Consider the following 21,034-nt stretch of genomic DNA (forward strand, 5'->3'; position numbering starts at 1 on the left):
CTCTGACTCCGCAGTCTTGGATAGAGACTCTGACGGGAGAACCGGGCTGAGCCAAACACCCTCCAGAAGGCTCCGGTGGCCCCAGCAGGGGTTGCGAGGTGGGCGGAACGCTGGGCTCCCATCACCCGCGCCAGCTGCAGGGCGGGCGCAGGGCAAGGCGTCGCACAAAGGGCCGCTGTCCCGCCACCGCCCCGCCCCCCGCGGGTGGCCCGCCTCCCCCCCACCCCCCATTCCGTCTTTCGCCTTCTCAGTCTGGGTCTCCTCTCCCTCTTCCCTGTCCCGGGTAGGCTGCCCCTCGGGATGAGGCCGGTTTGGGAGTCCCCCGTCCACCCGCCGCACTAGCTCCGGGGCTAGGAGAGCCAGAGCTGCGCTGCGGGACAGAAACTGCCGACCGACGCGGGGACCCGAGGAGCATCACCATGGTAACGCCCTCCTGGGCCTGGACCACCGCACTCAGCTGGGTTTTCTCCCGGCACAGCCCTGGGTGGGTGTGGGTGCACTCAGTGACCCTCAAGTTCCTGGTCTGGTTCGGTGCTTAACTGCGCAGCCCCAGCAGGGTTAGGACAAGAGAGGGACTCAGAGACACCCCTGGGCCGCGTCCTGTCTGGGCCTCTCTGCAGGGATGCACTCTTTTATCTTGCTCCAAACCAGAATGCAAATCTTAACTGGAATTCTGGACCTTGGGCCATACGGAAAACTTGGGGTGTTTTTAGCACTTCAAACTTTATACTGATTGATAGCGCTGTGTCCTGTAGGGGGGCTGGAATGAGGTGGGAACCAAAGTCCCCTCCCAGCACCGCACAGAAGTTCTGGGAAAGGGCGGACCTTGAGGGCAGCAGAGCGGATAAGAGGAAATTGCTCACCAAATCTTGGGTGCGCTTGCTATAGTTCAGACGCCTGCGTTTGGCAAGTTAAACATGTACATGTTAGACCATGGAGTGCTCCCATGTTCATGAGGTGTAGAGGCAGCTGGGGAGAAGGCCGGGGGTGGGGTGGGGAAGGAGGCGGAGCAGGGCGCAGAACCTCTGTGCCTGTGTTTCCTGGACCTGCACCCTAGGAAGGGGACCTCAGGGAGAGTTGTGTGTGCCTTTTGTGCCTGCGTCTGGGAAGAAGGAATCACAATGAAGTCTGTTCCAGAGACTCCTAGTTCGGTTCCAGACAGACTCGGGGTTGGGCAGGATTCACAGGAACAATTTCGCAAATCTCGAGGGATTTAGACGGAGTTGGGAGACAGGCCAGGGTGCTCACCCCTGAATTCACCGTGCTGGCTTGGGTGGGTTTCCCTTCCTGTGCAGATCTACACCCAGAATTCTATAGAGAGGTGTGTTCACAGCATGAATGTGTGCACAAATCCCTTTCCCCACACTGGATACAGACGCCTGCGTACCTGCCTGTTCATGCTGAAATAGGAACCAACACCCGTGCATGCAGACAGAGCAAAGCCAGGCTCCCTTGTCTGTCAGTGCTGGAGTTAAAGGACATGTGAGACCACAGCCAGGTTGCTATGTGGGCACTGGGATCTCTCTTTAAATAGTTAATGCCATCACTCACCCACTTCTCTGATCTTAACATCGTGCCCTGAGCACTCTGGCCTTTTTTCAGAACCTCCAGCCCCTGGGAAATTCCTCTTTGTCCTATAAACCTCAACCCAAACATCACTACCAAGGTACAGTCTCTCACGATCTGCCCCCTCTCATCAAAGCGTGCCGCACCACTCTAGCAAGTCTTCATCATGACACCCATCTCAAGTGTCTTTTTTGGAGTGACAGTTTGAAGAATGGCTTTTCAGGGGAATCTTATAACAAAGGGGTTCAGGGCTATCTACCCCACACCCCCAAATACAATTTACTAGAGAACATACTATAAGAAATCAAGATGGACTTATTTGTGTGGTGTTTTAAGAAATGAACCCTGTCTTGAAAAACAAAACAAAACAACAACAACAAAAAGGAAATGAACTTCCTATTTAAATAAATATATTTGGGTGTGAGGTTTTATATCCTGACTGTAATCAGTCAGTATCTGTTACCACATAAAGAAAGTCACAAGAGTTCTCCATAAGGCAGGTTAGTGGGTTCTGGCTGTGGGGGGCTGGCTGAGGAGCGCCCCCATCCGGGGCTATTCTGTCTTGCTAGGAGTAAGGATGACTGAGCCCAGTCTAAAAATTTTTCCTCAGTGTCAGCAGGAGGGGGAGAGAATGGAAGGAAATGAGTGTGTGCAATGTTCATGTAAATGTTCATGTGTGTATACGTGTGTGTGTTCGGGTGAGTGTAAAAGTGTGCACATACATATGGAGGCAGAAGTCAATGCTGGATGTCTTTGTCTGCCACTCTCTGCCCCTCCCCCTTTGAGATGGTGTCTCTCACTGAATCTGCTTTGGCAAGGCCAACTCCATGGATCTCCAGAGAGATACTGTCTCTAGATGATAGGCCCACACCACCTCACATGACTCAGGTCGTTACTGAGTGCTCATTCAGCAAGCACTTTACTGTCTGAGCTGTGTTCAAGTCCCTGTAGGAAATGGCTTTTTAAAGTATTACATCTTTATTTATTTATTTTGTGTGTGTATCTGTATGCATGTGGAAGTATTGTGCCATAGCAGGCATGTGGAGGAAAGAGGACAACTGGCAGGAGTGGATTCTCTCCTTCTACAGTGTGGGTTCTGGGGATCAAACTCATTACCAGCCTTGGTAACAAGTGCCTTTACTTGCTGAGCCATTTTTGCTGGCCCTGGAGGAGATTTAATGCTATGATTTTTGAAAGTGATTGAACCTGGGGCTTCATGCATGCTAAGTAATTGCTCTACCACTGAGCCACATCTCCAGCTCTCAGTTATTTTGTTTTGAGAAAGGATCTCACTAAGTTGCCTGGGCTGGCCTTCAACCTGCAACTCCTTCTCATACTTAGAGAGGAAGTAGGTGAGCCCAAGTGGAGTCTGTATTTTTTGCCTGGAAGCACAGGTACCATAGAAACCGGGAGAAGAGATGCCCCTCTGGCAAGAGTTGGGGTAGGAGCTGTACAGTGTGAGCAGAGAGAGTACAATGTGAGCAGAGAGGACGCAGTGTGAGCAGAGAGGACACAGTGTGAGCAGAGAGGATGCAGTGTGAGCAGAGAGAATGCAGTGTGATCAGAGAGGACGCAGTGTGAGCAGAGAGGGAACAGTGTGAGCAGAGAGGGTTCAGGGCAAGCAGAGACAGCAGGTGCTCAGGAAGGGATGCCATAGGCTAAATGAGGCAGCACTTACAGGAAGTTTTTATGGAAATGATTTCAATGGCACAAACACATGACAATAAATAAGGTTTACTCTAAAAATGGATGGGAAGAAAAATCAAACATTAAATAATGAAGAATAAATATTAAATGAATAACAAATCCAGGTGCATGAACATAACAAGAAAACCTTGTACATGGGGTATTTGAATGAAGGGGAGCCCTGATGGGGCAGGGTTTGTTTAGGAAGCAGGGAAGGTAGAAGGGAAGTCCTATGCTCTAGGCTGTCCAGCTGCTGAAGCAATAAGGAGTCACCTGATGCTGTTGGGGGCCACAGCTGGAGCTCTGTGTACAGTCTACAGGCAGCCTCAGGAGATGTTCACTGACTAGGACCGCATTAACTTGTAAAATGGGGATATGATACCCCACCCACAGAATTATCAGATCGACCACACAAATCACGCTTAGAATGGATTTAGCATAGGCTACACCCTGAAGGCTTGCTCTGGGCAACTCAGAGGCAGTCCTAGGGACCAACTGTGTTATCTTATGACTTAGTGAGAAGTTGTGCCCCAGGACAGAGGCACAAGAGAGAGACAGGGACACACATAAGACTAGGGAGGGCTCTGAGAAGCAGAAACAATTTCCTGGATGCCACATGACTGAGCTGGAGCTGAATGTAGCTCTTTTGACACCCACTCCTGTCCTGGTTCACTGTATCTGGACTGTTCTTCCAGCTTTGAAAGTTTGTTTAGAAAGAAAGAGCCGGAGTCTCACTCCAGCCTCCATCCACCCACACAGACAAAAAGCGCAAGCAATTTGAGTTGGATGTGAGCAGGAACTTTCCGGGCAGCCACGACGCTGACTTTGGGACCTCAGCCTAGACAAGTTCAAGAGGAGAGTCCCAGGAACTGGAGGTCACAGCCTGACACCTGCTGGGCAGCAGCTGGCCCACAGCTGTGCTTGCCTTGGCCAACCTTCAAAACACAGGGACTGGCTGAATTCTCAGTAGATCAGGCAAGGCGGGGCCTCAGGGACACTCCCTCCACTCGGTGTCCACCCAGGCCCATTGTTCCTCTGAGGTGGATGGTTGGGGGATCTTCAGTGAGGGTCTGTGGGTGTTCCTCCTCTCATTCACCTGCTTCTGTGTCTGTATCACCAACAAACCCTCTCATTAAACTCTCCCGGGCAGTAGCAGGGCATGGGACGGGGCCTGGCCTTTGAAACTTCCCAGCACCCGACCACTAGACTACTCAGAAACCACACCCTTACTCCACACCTCCCGGAACAAAGTTACATGGCGAATCCTAGAACAGCCCTAGAATAGATACGCCCAGTGCTTTAAAATAAATTAATTAATTAAATAAAATAAAAAGAAAAAACCAAACCAAAATCCAAAACACTTCTATTAATTCTTTGAGAATTTCATGAACATATACAATATATTTTGAATATATATATATATACATATATATATATGTATATACATATATATATGTATATATATATATATATATATATTCACCTTCACTTTCTCCCCAACTCTTTCCAGGTCTATCATCCATGTCACACTTCCTCCCAACTCTGTATCCTATGTTGCTTTTCTTCTAATAACCCATGGAGTCCAATTTGTGCTACCCATATACTCACGGGTGTGGGGCCGTCCACTGGAGATTGGTCACTCTCTCAGGGGCTACCTCCTCAAGGGAATGGACTCTGCCCCTTGCCAAAGCCATCACCTGTCAATAGCTCCTCTTCAGCAGGGGGAGGGAAGGCTCATGGGCCTCTCCTGCTCCATGATGCAATGTGGCAGGCTTGATCTTGTGCGGGTCTTGTGCGGGTGACCACGGCTGCTGGGAGTTCATGAGTGCTGATACCCTGTCCTGTCCAGGAGATTCGGTCCTCCCCAGCAGTTCTGAGGATGCTCTGGAACTTGCTAGGCTGAGACTCTAAAGCCAGCTGGTCATCTCAGACCCATGACTCTTAAAATCTTTCTGCCTCATCTTTCATGATGGTTTGAGCCTTGGGGAGCAGGTGTGATGTAGATGCCGGTGTGTGCCTGAACATACAGCAGACAATGGTTCTCTGCCCTTCTAGCAGTTCCGAGTTTCTGCCTTAACCGCATAGTCAATTGCGCCAAGAAAATTCTCTGAGGAGGTACCAGCGCTCCTGTGCCTCCCTTTGACAGGTGGGGAAACTATGGTCAAAGTCACCTGGCATAGTCAGTGTCTCACCTTTCTTAGCCTTTTCCTTCTTCATCTGTGGTGGGGGATGGAACCCAGGCCTGTACACAGTAGGCGAGTGCTCCCCACCCCAAGCCGCAACTCTGCCTTCCCACTGACAAGATGGAAGGGAAGCTGCAGGTGGCTCTAGGACCCTGCCCACACCAGCCCTTCCTACTCCTCTGCCTGCCCAGGAGGAGAGGGAAGCAGCCCAGCCAAATGAGACTAGAATCTTGGCCCTGCGGAGTCAGTGGAAAGATCTGGACCTTCGAGGCAGCCCAGCCCACATCTCAGAAGGCCCAGCTAACGACATCTGGAGAGACCATTTGAAAAAGGAGCCAGCCTTAAAAGCACACGATCACACTTTGATGTTTTCCCCCTGGTTATAAAAGCTACACTCACTGTTTCCAGAATGTTTGGAAAATGTAGCAAGCTCAGAAGAAAATTAAAAGGCTGCCATGTGAGGCCCCTGCCCCTTGCTGCCCTCAGGGCAACTTTGCTTAATGCCTATTTGGGCTTTGTCTGGACCTGCTCACATTCTGTGGGCCATACTGTGGAAAATTTTCTTTAAAAACATTGTACATTGTAATAGAAGCCCAGTTTTAGAAGGGGGGCAGTTGGCTAGGAGAGAGACAACTTTGTGGGGTGATAGAACTCTTGTATACTGAGCTGGGTAATGGCTGCAAGGATTGGTGTATAGGCAAAAATGCATTCATTTGTGCAGTGTGTTTGCTGATTTTTCTTGACAAAATTCACCTGTAGGATGACGAAAGTTCACTGCGAAGAGCCTCAGGTAGAAGCGTACAGCCCATAGCAGCATGCATACCTGTAGTCCCTGTGCTTCCGAGGCAGAGGTAGGAATTGGAGGCCAGCCTGGGCTGCATAATAAGTTCGAGGTTAGCCTTAGCTTCTGGTGAGAACCTGTCTCAAAAGACCAAAGGCTGGAGGCACGGCTCAGCGGGGAAGGTCAGGGGCTACACCTCACCTTGCATGCACAGACCCTGGGTTCCAACCCAGCTCTTCAAAAAGAAAACCCCATTTCATATGTTCACCCCTGACTGGTGTACTGGGCTCTTTCCCTGGCCCCTGTTGCAAAGAGAGCTGGTCCTGCCTCCTTCCTTTTCGGCACCCATCTGAGACTGGCTCCTGCGAGGAGTCATGGCTGCCTTACTGGGAAGGAATGGAAGCGTGTCTATCAAGTTTCACAGCAATCACTTAGAGTCTGGCAGCAGCACTTGGACTCCTGTGGTCCAGGGCTGGGCTGCTCAGCTCGTTTGTGAAGGCAAGGAGCCAACATTCCTTCTCAAAGCCTCTGGGGCCTTTCTACCATGTTCTTCCTGAATTCTTGGACAGTTCTGAGTCTCTGGTAGGAAGTGAGTCAAGAGTGTAGCCTGCCCACTTGTTGCAATTTCCCACCGTTCAGCCACCTCTGAAGATGGCTAAAGTGTGTGGCAAGCATCGGCAGCCTGTGCAAGCCAAGGCTGGCTCAGCGGGCAAGCCTTGCCTTCCTTCTTGTGGTTTCCTTAGGCACCACTAGAATCCAGGACAGACCACCCTGAAAGGAGTGGATCCCAGACTAAGCGGGAAGTCAGAGGCGGGGGACAGCGTGAGTAGGGGAAGGGGAGAGTGAGCTGTCTTTGTTGCCTTGGGTCTGGACTGGATTCACACTCTGTCTCTTTCTCCCTAAGACCCTGGGCAAGGTTGGCTCTGACTCTTTACCAGGAAGATGGAGTGCCCAGGCTTAGCAGTAGTATCATTGTATGTCACATTGAACAAGAGACCATGAGTGTAGGATCTCTCTCTTTCTCTCTTTCTATGTCTCTCCCTCTCTCTGTCTCTCTCCCCACTTACTTTTAAGATAGATTTGGTGGTTTGAATAGATATGGCCCCCAGAGACTCATGTGTTTGAATGCTTGGCCCATAGGGAGTGGCACTATTAGGAGGTGTGGCCTTGTCTGAAGCACATACAGCCTGGTTGGAGGAAGTGTGTTACTGTGGAGGAGGACTTTGAGGTCTCATATGCTCAAGCCACACCCAGCATGGCAGTCTCTTCCTGCTATTTCTGGATCAAGATGTAGAAGCCTCTGCTCCTTCTCCAACACCATGTCTGCCTGTATAACCACTATGTCCTGCCATGATGATAATAGACTAAACCTCTGCACTATAAGTCAGCCCCAATTAAATGTTTTCCTTTATAAGAGTTGCCTTGGTCTGTATGAGGGGCCCCTGGTAGTGGGACCAGGATCTTTCCCTGGTGCTGAGTTAGCTTGTTGGAGCCCACTCCCTATGGTGAAATGCCATGCTCAGCCTTAATGCAGGGAGGAGAGGCTTGGTTCTCCCTCAACTTAATGAGCCAGGTTTTGTTGACTCCCCATGGGAGCACTTACCCTTTGGGAGGAGTGGATGGGAGTGGGTTGTGGGGGGGGAGTGAGGGGAGCAGGAGGAGAGGTGGGAGGGAGAGCTGTGGCTGGAATGTAAAATGAAATTTTAAAAAATTTTTAAAAATCATTAAAAAAAAAAAAAGAGTTGTAGTAATAGGAGCAGTGGGCTGCGTTCCTGGTGCCCGGCCGCCCGCATGGCTTTACCCGAATTAATTACAAGAAACTATATTCTTTTAAACACTACCTGGCCCATTAGTTCCAGCCTCTTATTGGCTAGCTCTTACATACTGATCTAACCCATTTCTAATATTCTGTGTAGCACCACGAGCTGGCTTACCAGGAAAGATCTTAACCTGCGTCTGTCTGGAGTGAGAGAATCATGGCGACTCACTGACTGGGCTTCTTTCTCCCAGCATTCTGTTCTGTTTACTCCACCCACCTAAGGGTTGGCCTATCAAATGGGCCTAGGCAGTTTCTTTATTAATTAACCAATGAAAGCAACAGATAAATACAAGACCCACCTCCATCAAAGAGTTGCCATGGTCATGGTATCTCTTCACAGCAACAGTAACCCTAACTAAGACAGTACCTTTCTGCAGAGTGGGTATATGTGATAAAACAAATAAAACCAACAGTTTTCGTAGTACAGATGCTAAATATCACAAGTAATGACATTTCCAGAAACAAAGCAAACAGCACAGCTAGGGATGAGGCCCAGAGAGAGCAGGTCCCTAGTCAAGGCCACACAAGGAGGCAGAAGTCAGGTGCGCTGGTGTCCCAGCCTGGGCACAGTGCAGTGGGGCACATGCACAAAGGGATGCAGGCCCAGCAGACTTACTGTATTTGTGTCCTGGGATGGCATTTGTGATCTCTTTCTCTCCCTGTCTCCAGGTTGGTGGGTGTCTTAGCCACATTTATAGTGCTATAAGAACACCATGATGAAGGCAATGTATAGGAGAAAGGGTTTCTTTGAGAATTACAGTTCGGGAGGGTTAGAGTATACGCCATCATGGTGGGGAGTGAGGCTACAGGCAGTAATGCTGGAATAGAAGCTGAGAGTTTGTGTCTTATCTACACGTACAAGGCAGAGAGTGCTAACTGGGAGTGGCTCTAACTGTTGAAACCTCAAATTCCATCCCAAGTGACACACCCCCTCCAACAAGGCCACACCTCCTAATCCTTTCCAAAGAGTTCCACCAACTGGGGACCAAGTATTCAAACATATGAGCCTGTGGGACCATTCTCATCTAGACTATGTCGATGGAAACAGGGGTTGGCAGGTGGGTGAGGCTGGGGGGACTAGGGAGACCAACAGTAAACCCCTTCCTGTTCTTCCACACAAAGGATCCCTCCTCCAGCTCTAGAGAGTGACCTCCCATTCCCACCCCACAGCTCGGCAGCATGCCAGCATCTGACCCAACCCACTGTCCTTCAGAGGTCAGCTGTAGGCATGAATTCTTTTACTCCTTCACTTATTCTGCCAACATGGAGGTGGCCTGCTCTGGATGAATTACAGACAGGAAGGATGGAGCCTCTGTCTCACACCCCTGGCTTTGGAATCTGGTCGAGTGGGAGTCATGGCTTCTCCCCTGCCTCAGAGTTTGTTTTACTGACTTCAGTCCCCTCTGCCTGTGTTCACAGACTGTGGACATTTGGATGCGGGCACCTTTAGGGCCATCCTTTCTGCCCCACTCACCCTTTGGGGGCCAAAAGTCAGTGTGGGAACTTCTCTGATAAGGCACAAGAGGAGAGGACACTTGACTGGATGGAGGCAGGTGTGAAGTCATAGAGTACCTTCCAGAACAGGCAAGAGCTGGCCTGAGTCTTGAGGTTAAAAAAAAAAGAAGGAGTTGCCAGGTGAGGTGAGAGAGAACGAGGCAGATAGGTGTTCTGAGAGAAGGGACAAGACTGGCAAAGGCTGGCGGTGAGCCTCCCCCGCCATGATGGAGGCACAGACAGAGACAGCAGGGTTGAGGGAGGCTGGCGTCAAGCACGGCAAGCACAGTGGTTAGACCCGGGTTGCTGGATACATCCTGAAGCCAGGGGAGCCCTTGAGGGATGTTGAGGAAGACTAGAGTACAGAAGACCAGAGACTGGGGAGGCAGAGAAGGTGGTTGTGTGAGATCGGTGACAGAGCTGGGCAGGGCAGGAGTCACAGGTGGGTGAGCTAGAAAGGGAGGGACCATTGAGCGTGACGTGCCCGAGGGCTGCTGGGGGTGGGGGAATCAAGAAGGCAGCTGCAGGAGACATACCGCTATGAGTCTGGTTGGGCTGTGGGGCTGTCACTGGGCAGAGGCAGGAAGATACAGGCTTGAGTTCCTGAGTTAGGCTAAGTGAAGTGAAAGGCTGTCCCTGGCCAATGGAGTCAGCAAGGTAGCACTCACAGGGGTCCTGAAGGGCACAGGAGTGGTCGCTGCTCCTCTCACTGCTTCTGTAACCGCTCTTCGTCCCTGTTGTCCCCAGCAGGATGCTTCCGCCCTCGACGTGGCCATCCAGCAGGCCCTGGCAGGGCTTTACCCGCCGTTTGAAGCCACCGCCCCTACTGTTCTGGGTCAGGTGTTCCGGCTACTGGACTCTGATTTCGGGGGAGACGGGCTGAGCTTCCTCCTGGATTTCCTCATCCCTGCCAAGCGCCTGTGTGAGCGAGTGAGGGAGGCAGCCTGCGTAAGTTGGGGACATCGTGTGGCTGCCATAGCAAGCTCTGTCAGAAGCCCAGAGGGCTGGAATTGAGGAGGGAGGGAGGTGGGCAAGGCGTGTCTCTCCCCAGCAAGGAATATGGTGTCTAAGGGGAGGGTTCCTAAGAGCTACTGATCATCCAGAGGGGAATGGCAACTCCTGGGTCGAGGTGGAGAGACAAGTGGTTTTTTGTTTTGTTTTTTAAATATTTATTTATGTATTATGTATACAGTGGTCTGTCTGCATGTATGCCTCCATGCCAGAAAAGGGCATCAGGTCTCATTATAGATGTTTTTGAGAGCTATCATGTGAGAGCTATCATGGTGGGAACTGAACTCAGGACCTCTGGAAGAGCAGGAAGTGCTCCTCTCCTCTGAGCCATCTCTCCAGTCTCTGAGACAAGTGTTTTAGGCAATAGAAGAAAACAACTTAGTTCCTACTCAGGCAAGGAGTTTACCCCATTAATCCACGGGAAGACACATTCTGCTTCCTACTTCTCCCTGTTGGCCAGCAGCCACAACAAGCTCTAGGGAGGATCTTGATTGGCCAGACTGTGATCACGTGTCAATGGCTGGACCAATCACTGTTGACCAGAGAAATTTGGGTTTTAAGATCCACACACCACCACCCCCGCCACCCCCCCAGGAGGAGACTGTTCTAGGAAAATAGTGAGGAGATCACCAAGGAATCAAAGTTCCGATTCCCTCTGCTCTCCTCCCTGCCTCAGAGATTTACCAATGCCCTTAAGCTATTAGTTACCCTGAGTCCGCTGCCACCCAGCATCAAGAGCCACAGAGCCAATCTTAGGACCCACAGCACTTGGAAGAAAACCTCCATGGCAACTGCTCCTGAATGGGAATAGTGGAATGCAGTATCCCCCAGAAGCCTTTGCTGGTGGCCTCTCCATGACCCCCTGACAACGTTTCAAGAAGATCCTCCTCCCCACCTCCCTTTTCCTCTCCCTGACAAGCCACACAACTGTCACTTTGTTCGTCTGTTCAAAACACATTTGCAGGGCTGGACACAGTGCAGTTGGTAGAGTGCTGGTCTAGCATGTGCAAGCCCTGGGTTTGAATTCGTTTCTGTAAATGCATGACGATGCTTTCTGTGATGCCAGCACTCAGCAGGTAGAGCAGGAGGATCATACATTCAAGGTCATCTTCAGCTACATGTTGAGAGTTGAGCTCTAAGCCAACATGGGCTACACGAGACCCTGTCTTAAAAGAAAAGAAAAAAAAAGTCAAAACCACTTGCTCTGTCCCCTCCTTTCTCCGCGGCAAATTCACAACTTTTATTTTTAAATATAGGCACATCTGATTTGGCTGTCATGGATAAATTCATGTCACCTCAGAATAGACAGGAGCAGAGAGGGACTCACGTAAGTCCTTTGAGGTCAGGCTCTCTGTTTCAAATCAAGACTCAGTCACCGGGAACATGGGGGGTCCATGTTACCTCTTTGAGGCTCAGTGTCACCACCCCAACTCCCATGGGTAAGACAGAGACTACAATGGCAGAATGTAAAAATGGTGGTGGCCTTTGCAAGGTCAGCCAGCAGGACAGTGGTGGGGTCAAGTCTCCTGGCTTCTCATTCAAAACTGTTTCTGTGCCATTTTAACTTGGGGCTGGGGAGATAACTCAGTTGCCACACAAGCCACGTAAACATGGAAGGAGAGAATCCGGGACACTGAGTTTTTCTCTGACCTCCACATGGGCACTGCCCTGTTATGCACACACATCCTCACACACTTTTTCAGAAGGGAGTGAAGTCATGTTCTCTGAACACTCTCTAAGCGTTGTGTTGGCTTCTTTGCGTCCATACTCAATCTGTCTCATGCCAGTCCAGGAATATTGCTGCGTTTTACTTAACTCCAATTTGTAGATAAAAAAAATCAGATCTCAGAGCAAACAACCCATTTAGACCTCTGATCCATTCCTTTCTGACTTTAAAGTGTGTGTGTGGGGGGGCGGGGGCTAAGGCTCCAGCTGGGTTGGGAGAAGTTGTAGGTAAACGGGGAGAAGAGGGTTATGATGCAGGCAGGGTTGCCATGGAAGATACTTGCTGATTAATGTACCTGGAGCATGGGCCTTCCCTTCAGGCCAAAAAGCTAGCAAGCATCTTCAAGGCCAATGCCAAGGGTAGGAGCAGGTGACCCCATTGTGCCCTGACAGCAATGGCCCCTTCAGTGCCTGGTTCTAGGCATCTATCTTGTCTTTGTCTATTCCATGGCTATTTGAGGTCCATGTGGGAGAGGGAAGGAAACTGACCAAAACCGAGGAGCCCTGGAGCCTGTCTCTCTGATGCCCCCTTCTCTCGGCAGGCCCTATACACCCATTGCCTCTTCCTGCATGAGGGCTGGCCGCTGTGTCTGCGGGATGAGGTCGTGGTCCACCTGGCGCCACTCAACCCGCTCCTGCTGCGTCAGGGCGACTTCTACCTTCAAGTAGAGTCTTGGGAGGAGCAGTCTGTCCACATGACGCTCAAGTGTCTCTCCTCAGACCTCCGAGAGGTGGACAAGAAGCCTATTCCCGAGACCTCCTACTCTCTAATTTTCACCCAAGAATGGCTGGAAGCCATCAACAGTGACTTTGAGGGACGTCCCTTACACAACTGTCTCGTGGCTTCAGAAAATGGGATCACACCTGTGCCTTGGACCAGGATTACCAGCCCAGAGTTTATAGATGACAGACCCCCAGTAATGAACGTCCCTTCCTCAGATGGGGATTCCTGTCCACTTCATCTGAGCAGCCCCCAGGAGCCAGGCCAGGCCAGCTCCTTGGGCAGTGAGGTGTCTGTGGTCCAGAGCTGGGCTAAGGATAAAGGGAAGTTGTCTAGGGACAAATATCCTGGGCTCATCAAGGTGGAGCCAGCAAGGCGAGGGCAGATGTCCTTCCGGACGGACAGTGAGGTCAACCAGGGCCTGGAGGGGGAATATGTGGCTCTCCTGGACTTTCCCCAACAGTGTAGAAGGGGGTCTTTAGACAGGGAGGTAGTGACACTCAGTGTGGACACTCAAGGACTACAGGAGGAGACATCCAAAACTAAGGGGGCGCCTGTGCTTGGGAGGGTCCTACCTCTCCCAGGACATGATGAGGGACCTCCCTTGGGAAGACTGGCATGTGCGAAGCCAGCAGGCTCAGGAGAGAAGCCCTGCAGCGGGAGCTTAAGAAGAAAGGCCAGGCACAAACCATCTGCCCACACTGCAGAGAGACAGCCCCAGCAGCCCCACGACGGTGTCCCGGAGAAGCCACTGGACTGTACCTCTGATCTGTTAGAAGACATTGAAGAAGAGCCAGCATCCTATAATATGCGAAGGCCTTTGGGAATGACAGCAGCCATGGTCCAGCTCAGGCCTGGGCCAAGGCAAATATTCTCTCCCCTCCTGTCCTCAGCTGCTCCTGCAGCCCTAGCTTCCCAAACAAAGACAGAGGAGACCACACCAGGACACGGCAGAGCATCCAAGCTTGAGGCCTTTCTCAGTAAGAACGCCTCCGCCCGTGGGTCCCCAGCTCCTGGGCTCCAGTTCTCTTTCTTGAAAGTGCAGAGGGCACTCCTATTGCCCCCTGAGAAAGCCCTGAGCCCCCTTGACTCTCTGCAGCCTTGCGGCACCAAGGCCCCGGAGGAAGGTAAGAGCTCACACTCAGCAGGGCAAGAGCCAGGCTTAGCTGGTGCAGGAGGCTCTGGCTGTGAGGGACAGGAACCACAAAACTGTCCCAGTCTCAAAGGGTTAAAGAGAGCTGAGCAAGTCCATTCATTAGTCTGTTTGGGTTCACGTTCCAGCTTTACCTCATGCTGTGTGACGCTGGCCAGACACTTAACCTCTCTGAGTTCAAGTCTCCTTCTCTGCTAAGGGGTGGGGCCCCTTTTACATCACAGAGTTGTTTGCTCTGAGGGTTCAAAGATATACCAGAAGGAAGGGATTTAGCTTTATCTGGCAGAGAGCAGGTCATGCTATAAGCCGCATCATCGTTTGGGTAGAAGACAAACCCTGTCCCTTGGAAAGCGCGTCTCTTGTGTGACAGCCCCTGCTTTGTTGTTCTCCTTCCCCAGATGGAACAGCTCTCCCCAGAACATCTGGCTCAACCCCACTGTCTGGGGAGCTGTCTGGCTTCCAGAAAGATTCTTCAGATCCCTTAGGAGGAGGACTTAGCCTGGAGGAGTGTCGCAGGCCTGAGCCCAGGATTGGAACTCTGGGAGACAAGCTTCTCCACTCCGGGATAGTCTGCCTGCCAGGTTCTGGGGTTCGGGGGTGGGGTGGAGTGGAAGGGGCAGAGCCTTCTCAGATGCTGGTGGGTGAAGAGGGGAAGGCCCAGGAGGCTGAAAGTTTCCAGCGAAAGGCATGGATTAGAGGAAAGTCGTTTCTAGGTCCATCCACCTATCTGTCCACTTGTCCATCCACCCAAACATCCATCCACCCATTTCTCCAGACTTCAGCGAGGAAGCCAAGGTGTGGGTCAGACTCCCTAGAAGCTGAGTTTGAGACAAAGATTCTTGGGAAGGCCCCCATGAAAATGGGACGGAACAAACTAAGGCAGGCAGGCAGAGGAAGGGACAAGCAAGGTGATGCCAGACCCAGGGAAGGCTCCGAAGTGTGGGTTATACCAGTTGTCCGCCTAAGGCAAGGGGTCAGAATTAATATCAGGGTACGCTAGACATTAACTGCAGGCTACTCTGGGTGTGTCAGTCATTAACTGCAGACTGATCCTGAAATGGGATGCAGGACAAGTCAATATGCTAGCCCGGCTAAGGGCAGTTCTTCAAGGAAGGAAGCATTTATGAGCCTCTGTTAATAGTTCCTCCGGCCTCTGGTGACTGAACAAGGGCTCTGCCACCAACGGGCTTTGGACCAGGCATTCACAGCTTCCATGCCTCAGGAGTTTTACTTCTGCTTCGTAGCTATTCGATCACTGTTTCCCGAGCCCTAGACTCAGCACTGTGGTGTGAGATGAGCCTCTGTGGCCCCTGCACCCACACAACTTTCGTTCTAGCATTAGAGAAATTTTAATCCAACATAAAGAAAATGTCTAGGAACTGGGAAAGCAGATAATAAATGCTCCCGGCCCAGGCTTCCAGCAGGAGAGGCCAGGAAAGCTTAGGAGTTAGCCATGTAAATGTTGGGAACAGCATTTCAGAAACAGGGAACAGTACATGTTAAGGTCAGGAGCAGGAAGGACCCTGTGCCTTTGGGAACCAACTCTCCTGCCACATTGCTACTCCTGATTTCCCTGGCCCCATCTCCCTGCAGATCCCAGAGGAGCCACCTGCTGGTACCCCAGTCATCTGTTGAAGCTTTATTGAATTTTTCAGTGGCTATGAGAACCTCCTGACTCCTACCTGCCGTTCCTATTTCCATGTGACATTGGTCACCCAGCATGCTCATAGCAGAAAGGTTTTCTGGGGCTAGAGGTGGTATTTTGGTTCCATCCACGAGGCAAGGGCAGTGTTTGGAGCACAGAGAGCTCCTTGGTCCAGTGAAAAGCAAATCATGTGAACAAGGATGCCTCCTGTGTGGGGTGCTGTCTGTTGCCCTGTCCCTGACCCAGGCAGCATTTGGTGGTCAGGCAGGCAGAGCCAGGCTCTGGTCACATGGTTACCGTGTCCTAGAACACCCAGCGTCTGACCCTCTTGCTACTCCAAGTTGTTCCCGGGGACTGACTCCATCTGTACCCCTTGGGAGCCAGGGAGAGGAGGCAAGCTGGGCTGCTGGATCCGTCTGCACTCTGCAAGTTCCCAGACTTACAGAGTTTGGGTTGCGCTGTTCTAACCTCCATGTGCTGGCCAACTCCTCAGGCATCCCTGCTCTGATGCTGTCCTGAGCCAATCCCAGGAGGCAGTGGAGTTGTCGGGGCAGCTTCCTGCAGGACCCGGGTTGGGGATATGGAAGTGGTGTCTTGGCCAGACCAGGGGCCAGAGAGGTTTTCAATAGCAAAGGACGGGTGGAGCACACCAGACAAACAGAGCTGGATGAAGGAAGGTCCTGCCAGCTAGGCTGACGTCCTGGGCCTTGAGTCCCGGGGGGACAGTGAGACACACAGCCCCCGTTTCTAGAAGAGAAAACAGCTGTGAAGAATGCACGGCTGGAGAACTCACAAGCTCAGCCTGTTGTGGTCTGAATGAGATGGTGACAAAGATGGCGCCCAGGTACCACAGATGCACTCTCTGCTCCTAGCTGAGTGCTGGACACACTCAGGCTCCCCTAATCCCCAAAGAAACCTCATCTACTTGGACTGAATTTGTCTCATCAGATAGATTAAAGTTAAAGCTCAGTGATGCACAGACTTACCCAGGGACACACAGCAAATCAGGATGTGAACTAGTCTGCGTGGCCTCAGAGCTCACTGCATCAGCTTGTTTCCTGGGGTGCATGCACTATAATTGGATACATGCATTATACAAAGACAGCCCCAAGGATAGTGAGCCGACTCTGTGGTGAAGAAGAGTTTGGGGAGATTATTCTCAGGAAGTAAGTGGCTTTAAAGATGGGTCTTTGGAGGATGAACAGGAGTTTGGGGGTCACAGAAGGAAGAGAAGAAAGGACAGTCCAGGCAGAAAGATCAGTGTAGGCAAAGACCTGGAGAGTCACAGAGGCAGCTCCCATGGAGGGTCCCCCAGAATTGTCATTGCTCATGTGTCTTCTCTCCTTCAGGTGGTAGGGATCGGCTGGGGCGGCCTCTACTTCTGGTGTCAACCACGGAGGAGGCCTGGGAGGCACCATGGTGTACCGCCTTGGAGGTCACAGTGTTGCTGACCTACTTGTGCAGTGTGCCTAGGTAAGGGGACACTACCATACCGTCACCCCTCTGCCAGGTGTGTAGTGGAGAGGCCCCAGGTCCTTCCATCCACCGCGTGTTCACAGGCTAGGTGCTGGGTGGCAGATGGGCTCTGTCTCTTCAGCCAGGGCCATCTCAGGCCGGTGGGAGAAAGGAGAGGTGTGCATGGAACCCTCCACAGACACACAGCAGGAACCCACAGCTCTTACCTGGGAGTGTACCGGAGTCGTAGGTTGGCTAGGTGAGCTGTTGGCGTGGATCACTCGGCTTGTCCTCAGCACTGCACATGCGGCAGGCCTGAGAGTCTGCATTCCTGTAAGGCTACCAGCGACATGGCTGTGGCTGGATCTCCGGGGAGGTGGCATCAGAGATATAAATGCTGTCGGGTAAATAAAAGACAGGGAAAATGAATGCGTGAGCGGCGAATGAGGGAATAAAGAGCCAGGGTTGGGGCCATTGCCTTGTAAGCAAGGTCACCTGAGCTGTAACTCCAGAACCCACGTACAAAAGGGCATGCGCGATGGGGCACATTTGTAGATACAGAGATCGGCCAGCCTAGCCTAGCCTAACCGGCATGTTCCAACCAATGAGAGAGCCTGTTTCAATGAAAAAGGTACACCTGAGGACACCTGAGGTTGTCCTCTGGCCTTGGCACCCCTACATGCAAGCACCTGCGTACACACACACATATAAACACACATACACATACATACACACACACACACACGCACACAAACACACAAGACTAAGTACAAGTGATGCATGGCCTGGGCTGATCTCCAGTCCCCATCTCTCCCCCTCCTACCCTCTCAGCCCATGGTTCAGACTTCATGGCTGGGGAGAAGCTTGGCTTCTGAGCCATAGGCTCCCACCAGGACATGCAAAGGTGACATTACCCTACCCTGTAGTGTAAAACCCAGCCAACTGGAGGTTCAGCATCTGAGGGGAGGTTAGGAAGCCTTGAAATTCCTTGGAACCTTCTTTGCCACCTTCTCCCCAGAGCCCCCTGTCCCCTGCAGGCCACTGGACACCAGATTTTCGGCAGGTGGAAAATGGCCACCGGCTCTGAGAAACAGCTCTGTGGTAGACAGAACCCTGGAACATCTCCCCACCCACTCTGCTCTGTGACCTTGTGGGAATGACTTTCCCCCTCTGTGATGCACCCTGAGCCCTCAAATGACCAGGGAGCCCGGGTAGGGCCACAGGCAACTGGGATGAGGGAAGTAGGCGGTGTCGGTTCCTCTCACAGTCTACTGCCTGGCTGCTGTGAGTCAGTTCCCCACCTCGGGTGGCCAGAGCAAGCCTTTGTGCCCCCCTCGCTCAGGGCAGGCAGTGGGTATGTTATACATACGAATCCATCAGTTCTCATACAGTCTTGCCAAGTGAGAGGGACACAAAACAACGTGGGACCATGAGGGCTGTGTTCGTGAGCTGGTGGTGCAAGGTTCAAAGACAGCCGGGGGCATCATTCAGACCCCTTGGCCAGCAGACTGGCTGAGGGCACTTACAGCCCACCAGCCTCCAGGACCTTGCCTACCAAGCCCACCCTCTACCCCCACTGCTCAAAATCTGAGGGCCCTGGCTAGGTCTGGGGGAAGACTTCTGTTTGACCTAGACCTGTAATTAGGCCAGCCTGGGACCTGGGAAGCAGTTACCATCCATCCTGCCCACTCTGGTGATAAGAGCAGGGGGCATTCTGGGTGCACGAGGTGTACATTCAAGTTCAGAGCAGCCTTTGGGTGTCTGCCTTGAGGCCAGAATTCATTTCTCTGCAACACTGTATGAGTTATAGCAATTATACAAAATAGGAAATTTCCTTATAGCTCTGTCTCACTCGACTGGTTACCTCCCTCAGTCCCTTCCCAACACCTTCCTCCCTCCTTTGAAGAATTCCTTAAAGGAGAAAACAGATTTTTCTGAAGCCATTCAGTTAGCCTTTCTCACCTCATTGGGAAAAGATAGGTCATGTGGCACCACCTAGTCCAGTGATTGGCTGGGGAAGTTGGGCCACTAGTGTGGTCTCTCCAGTTCAGAAGCAACAGGTGGGGGGGCTGGTGAACCCTGAACAAACTGGGGGGTCTTGCCTACGCAAAGAAATAGGCGGAAGGTTAGGCTCACACACAACCTCTGAGCCACGTCCCAGACCTCAAAGGGGTGGTGATGCAGGCACACAGTGACCACAGTGATGAACCTGGGGGCTGTGAGGTGAAGCGGAGGCTGTGGATTCTGCAGGAGGAATCACGGTGCTTCGTGGAGGAGGCATTGGTCTTTCAGAATGAGGACTCCTGCCAGCCTGTTTCCCTCACCTTTCCATCAGGTCCTCCTGAGCCCAGGCTGCCTTGCAGAACCTGATTTCTGTCTTCCACCCACAGACTGGACAGTGCAGCCAAGGGGCTGCTGATGGTGATTGATGCCAGGAAAGGAACTCCGAGTCCTGCTCTGTTCAGTGCCCTGCAACGCACACAGGTGAGTGCCAGGCAGGGGGCCTTAGTCTAGCTGGTCTTGGGACTCTCCGGGGAATGTGGCATGCCCAGAGTCTGGTGGGTTTAAGGTTGGTGTCGCAAAACCTGGGCAGAGACTTTTAGTGGCAACTAAGGGAACCCTGCAGCCAGGCTTCCAGACTAAGGGTGTCGGCTGGTTCAGTGTGATAAAGAGGTTTAGAAGCAGTAGCTGCAGGTGCTGGAAGGGAAGTTGATGAATGGTTCCCTTCAGAAAATGCATTGAATTAGGCTAGAGGGGCGCAGGGCATGATGGAGCCTTGAGGTGAGAGGTGAAACTTTATAGAGAACTGGTGCATGGTGGGAGAGACGGGCACAGCAGGACCTTAAAGAGAAGGGGGGGGCCTCCGCCTCCTTTAAAACCCAGAGAAGAGGTTCATTAAGTGAGGATGAGAGAAAGAAAGAACGTGTGTGTTTGTGTATGTGTGTGCTGATTGACTGGTATCGACTAAGCCCCACGTTCTGGGGAATACAGGGCTCTGATTGGTTTAGCCGTGGGCCACATAAACCCCTGATAGAGAAGACTCTTGACTAGCCATTGTGTACAATCTGACCCCTTGTCTTATAGATGGGGAAACTGAGGCCCCAAGGAAGGCTTGCAGTACAGCTTGGGTTTGCTTTGGTTCACTCTAAACATGCCACACAAAGTGCCCGGCCGCCGCCGCCCCAGGCGACCACACCATGCCTATGCATGTCCCTCAGGGAGAAGGAGGAGGTGGCAAGGGGAAGAGGGGACAGAGCAGCCCTGAAGAGCTTCTCTCCTCACAGGATCTGGCTCCGGCCACCATCAGCAAAGTGCTCTTCCTGGGAGAGAAGGCATCCATTTTCCAGCTACCTGCACTACCTGTCCAGGTGAGCAGAGGCCTGGGTGGCGACATGAAGAGAGAGCCAAGTTCTGCAGTTGATTGATGACGCCTGCCTTGAATGCCGACTTGGCAGTAGCAGTATGTGTGCCCCTGTGTGTGCCATTTCATAATCAGGGTCCAGTTCAAATGATTGATCAAAGCTTCCAGAGAAGACTCACTGATCAGAAAACCACTCCAGACCTTCCCAGGGGGAGATGTGGTGCTGGACAGGGATCTGAGCAGGACCTTCTCCGTCGGTCTCTGGGGAGGATTCTCTGCGCCTTCTGACTGCTTCTTTCATCCACAGGTGGAGGTACTGACCTCGCTGAAGGCCCTCAGGAGCCACGTGGACCCTAGCCAGCTGCCCGAGGCTCTGGAGGGCCCCTTCCACTACTACCACAGCGAGTGGGTGCATCTCTTCCAGGTGTCTATCC

At 52.0% G+C, this 21,034-nt stretch overlaps 1 protein-coding gene across 2 annotated transcripts in view; it reads left to right on the forward strand.

Annotated features, from left to right (window-relative positions):
* The first annotated feature begins 252 nt into the window (after positions 1 to 252).
* Positions 253 to 21,034, forward strand: part of Kiaa1755 (KIAA1755 ortholog) — a 34,753-nt gene continuing 13,971 nt past the window's right edge. The window contains exons 1-8 of one of the 2 annotated variants that reach the window (XM_057780864.1): positions 253 to 422; positions 10,277 to 10,477; positions 12,808 to 14,113; positions 14,538 to 14,720; positions 17,134 to 17,257; positions 19,630 to 19,723; positions 20,524 to 20,607; positions 20,908 to 21,024. In XM_057780864.1, coding sequence (XP_057636847.1) covers positions 420 to 422; positions 10,277 to 10,477; positions 12,808 to 14,113; positions 14,538 to 14,720; positions 17,134 to 17,257; positions 19,630 to 19,723; positions 20,524 to 20,607; positions 20,908 to 21,024 — 2,112 coding nt within the window. In that variant the 5' untranslated portion in view covers positions 253 to 419. The remainder of the gene's footprint in view (positions 423 to 10,276; positions 10,478 to 12,807; positions 14,114 to 14,537; positions 14,721 to 17,133; positions 17,258 to 19,629; positions 19,724 to 20,523; positions 20,608 to 20,907; positions 21,025 to 21,034) is intronic. The other variant, XM_057780865.1, reaches the window with a different exon arrangement.

This window comes from Chionomys nivalis, chromosome 9 (assembly GCF_950005125.1).
Source record: "Chionomys nivalis chromosome 9, mChiNiv1.1, whole genome shotgun sequence".
NCBI lineage: Eukaryota > Metazoa > Chordata > Mammalia > Rodentia > Cricetidae > Chionomys > Chionomys nivalis.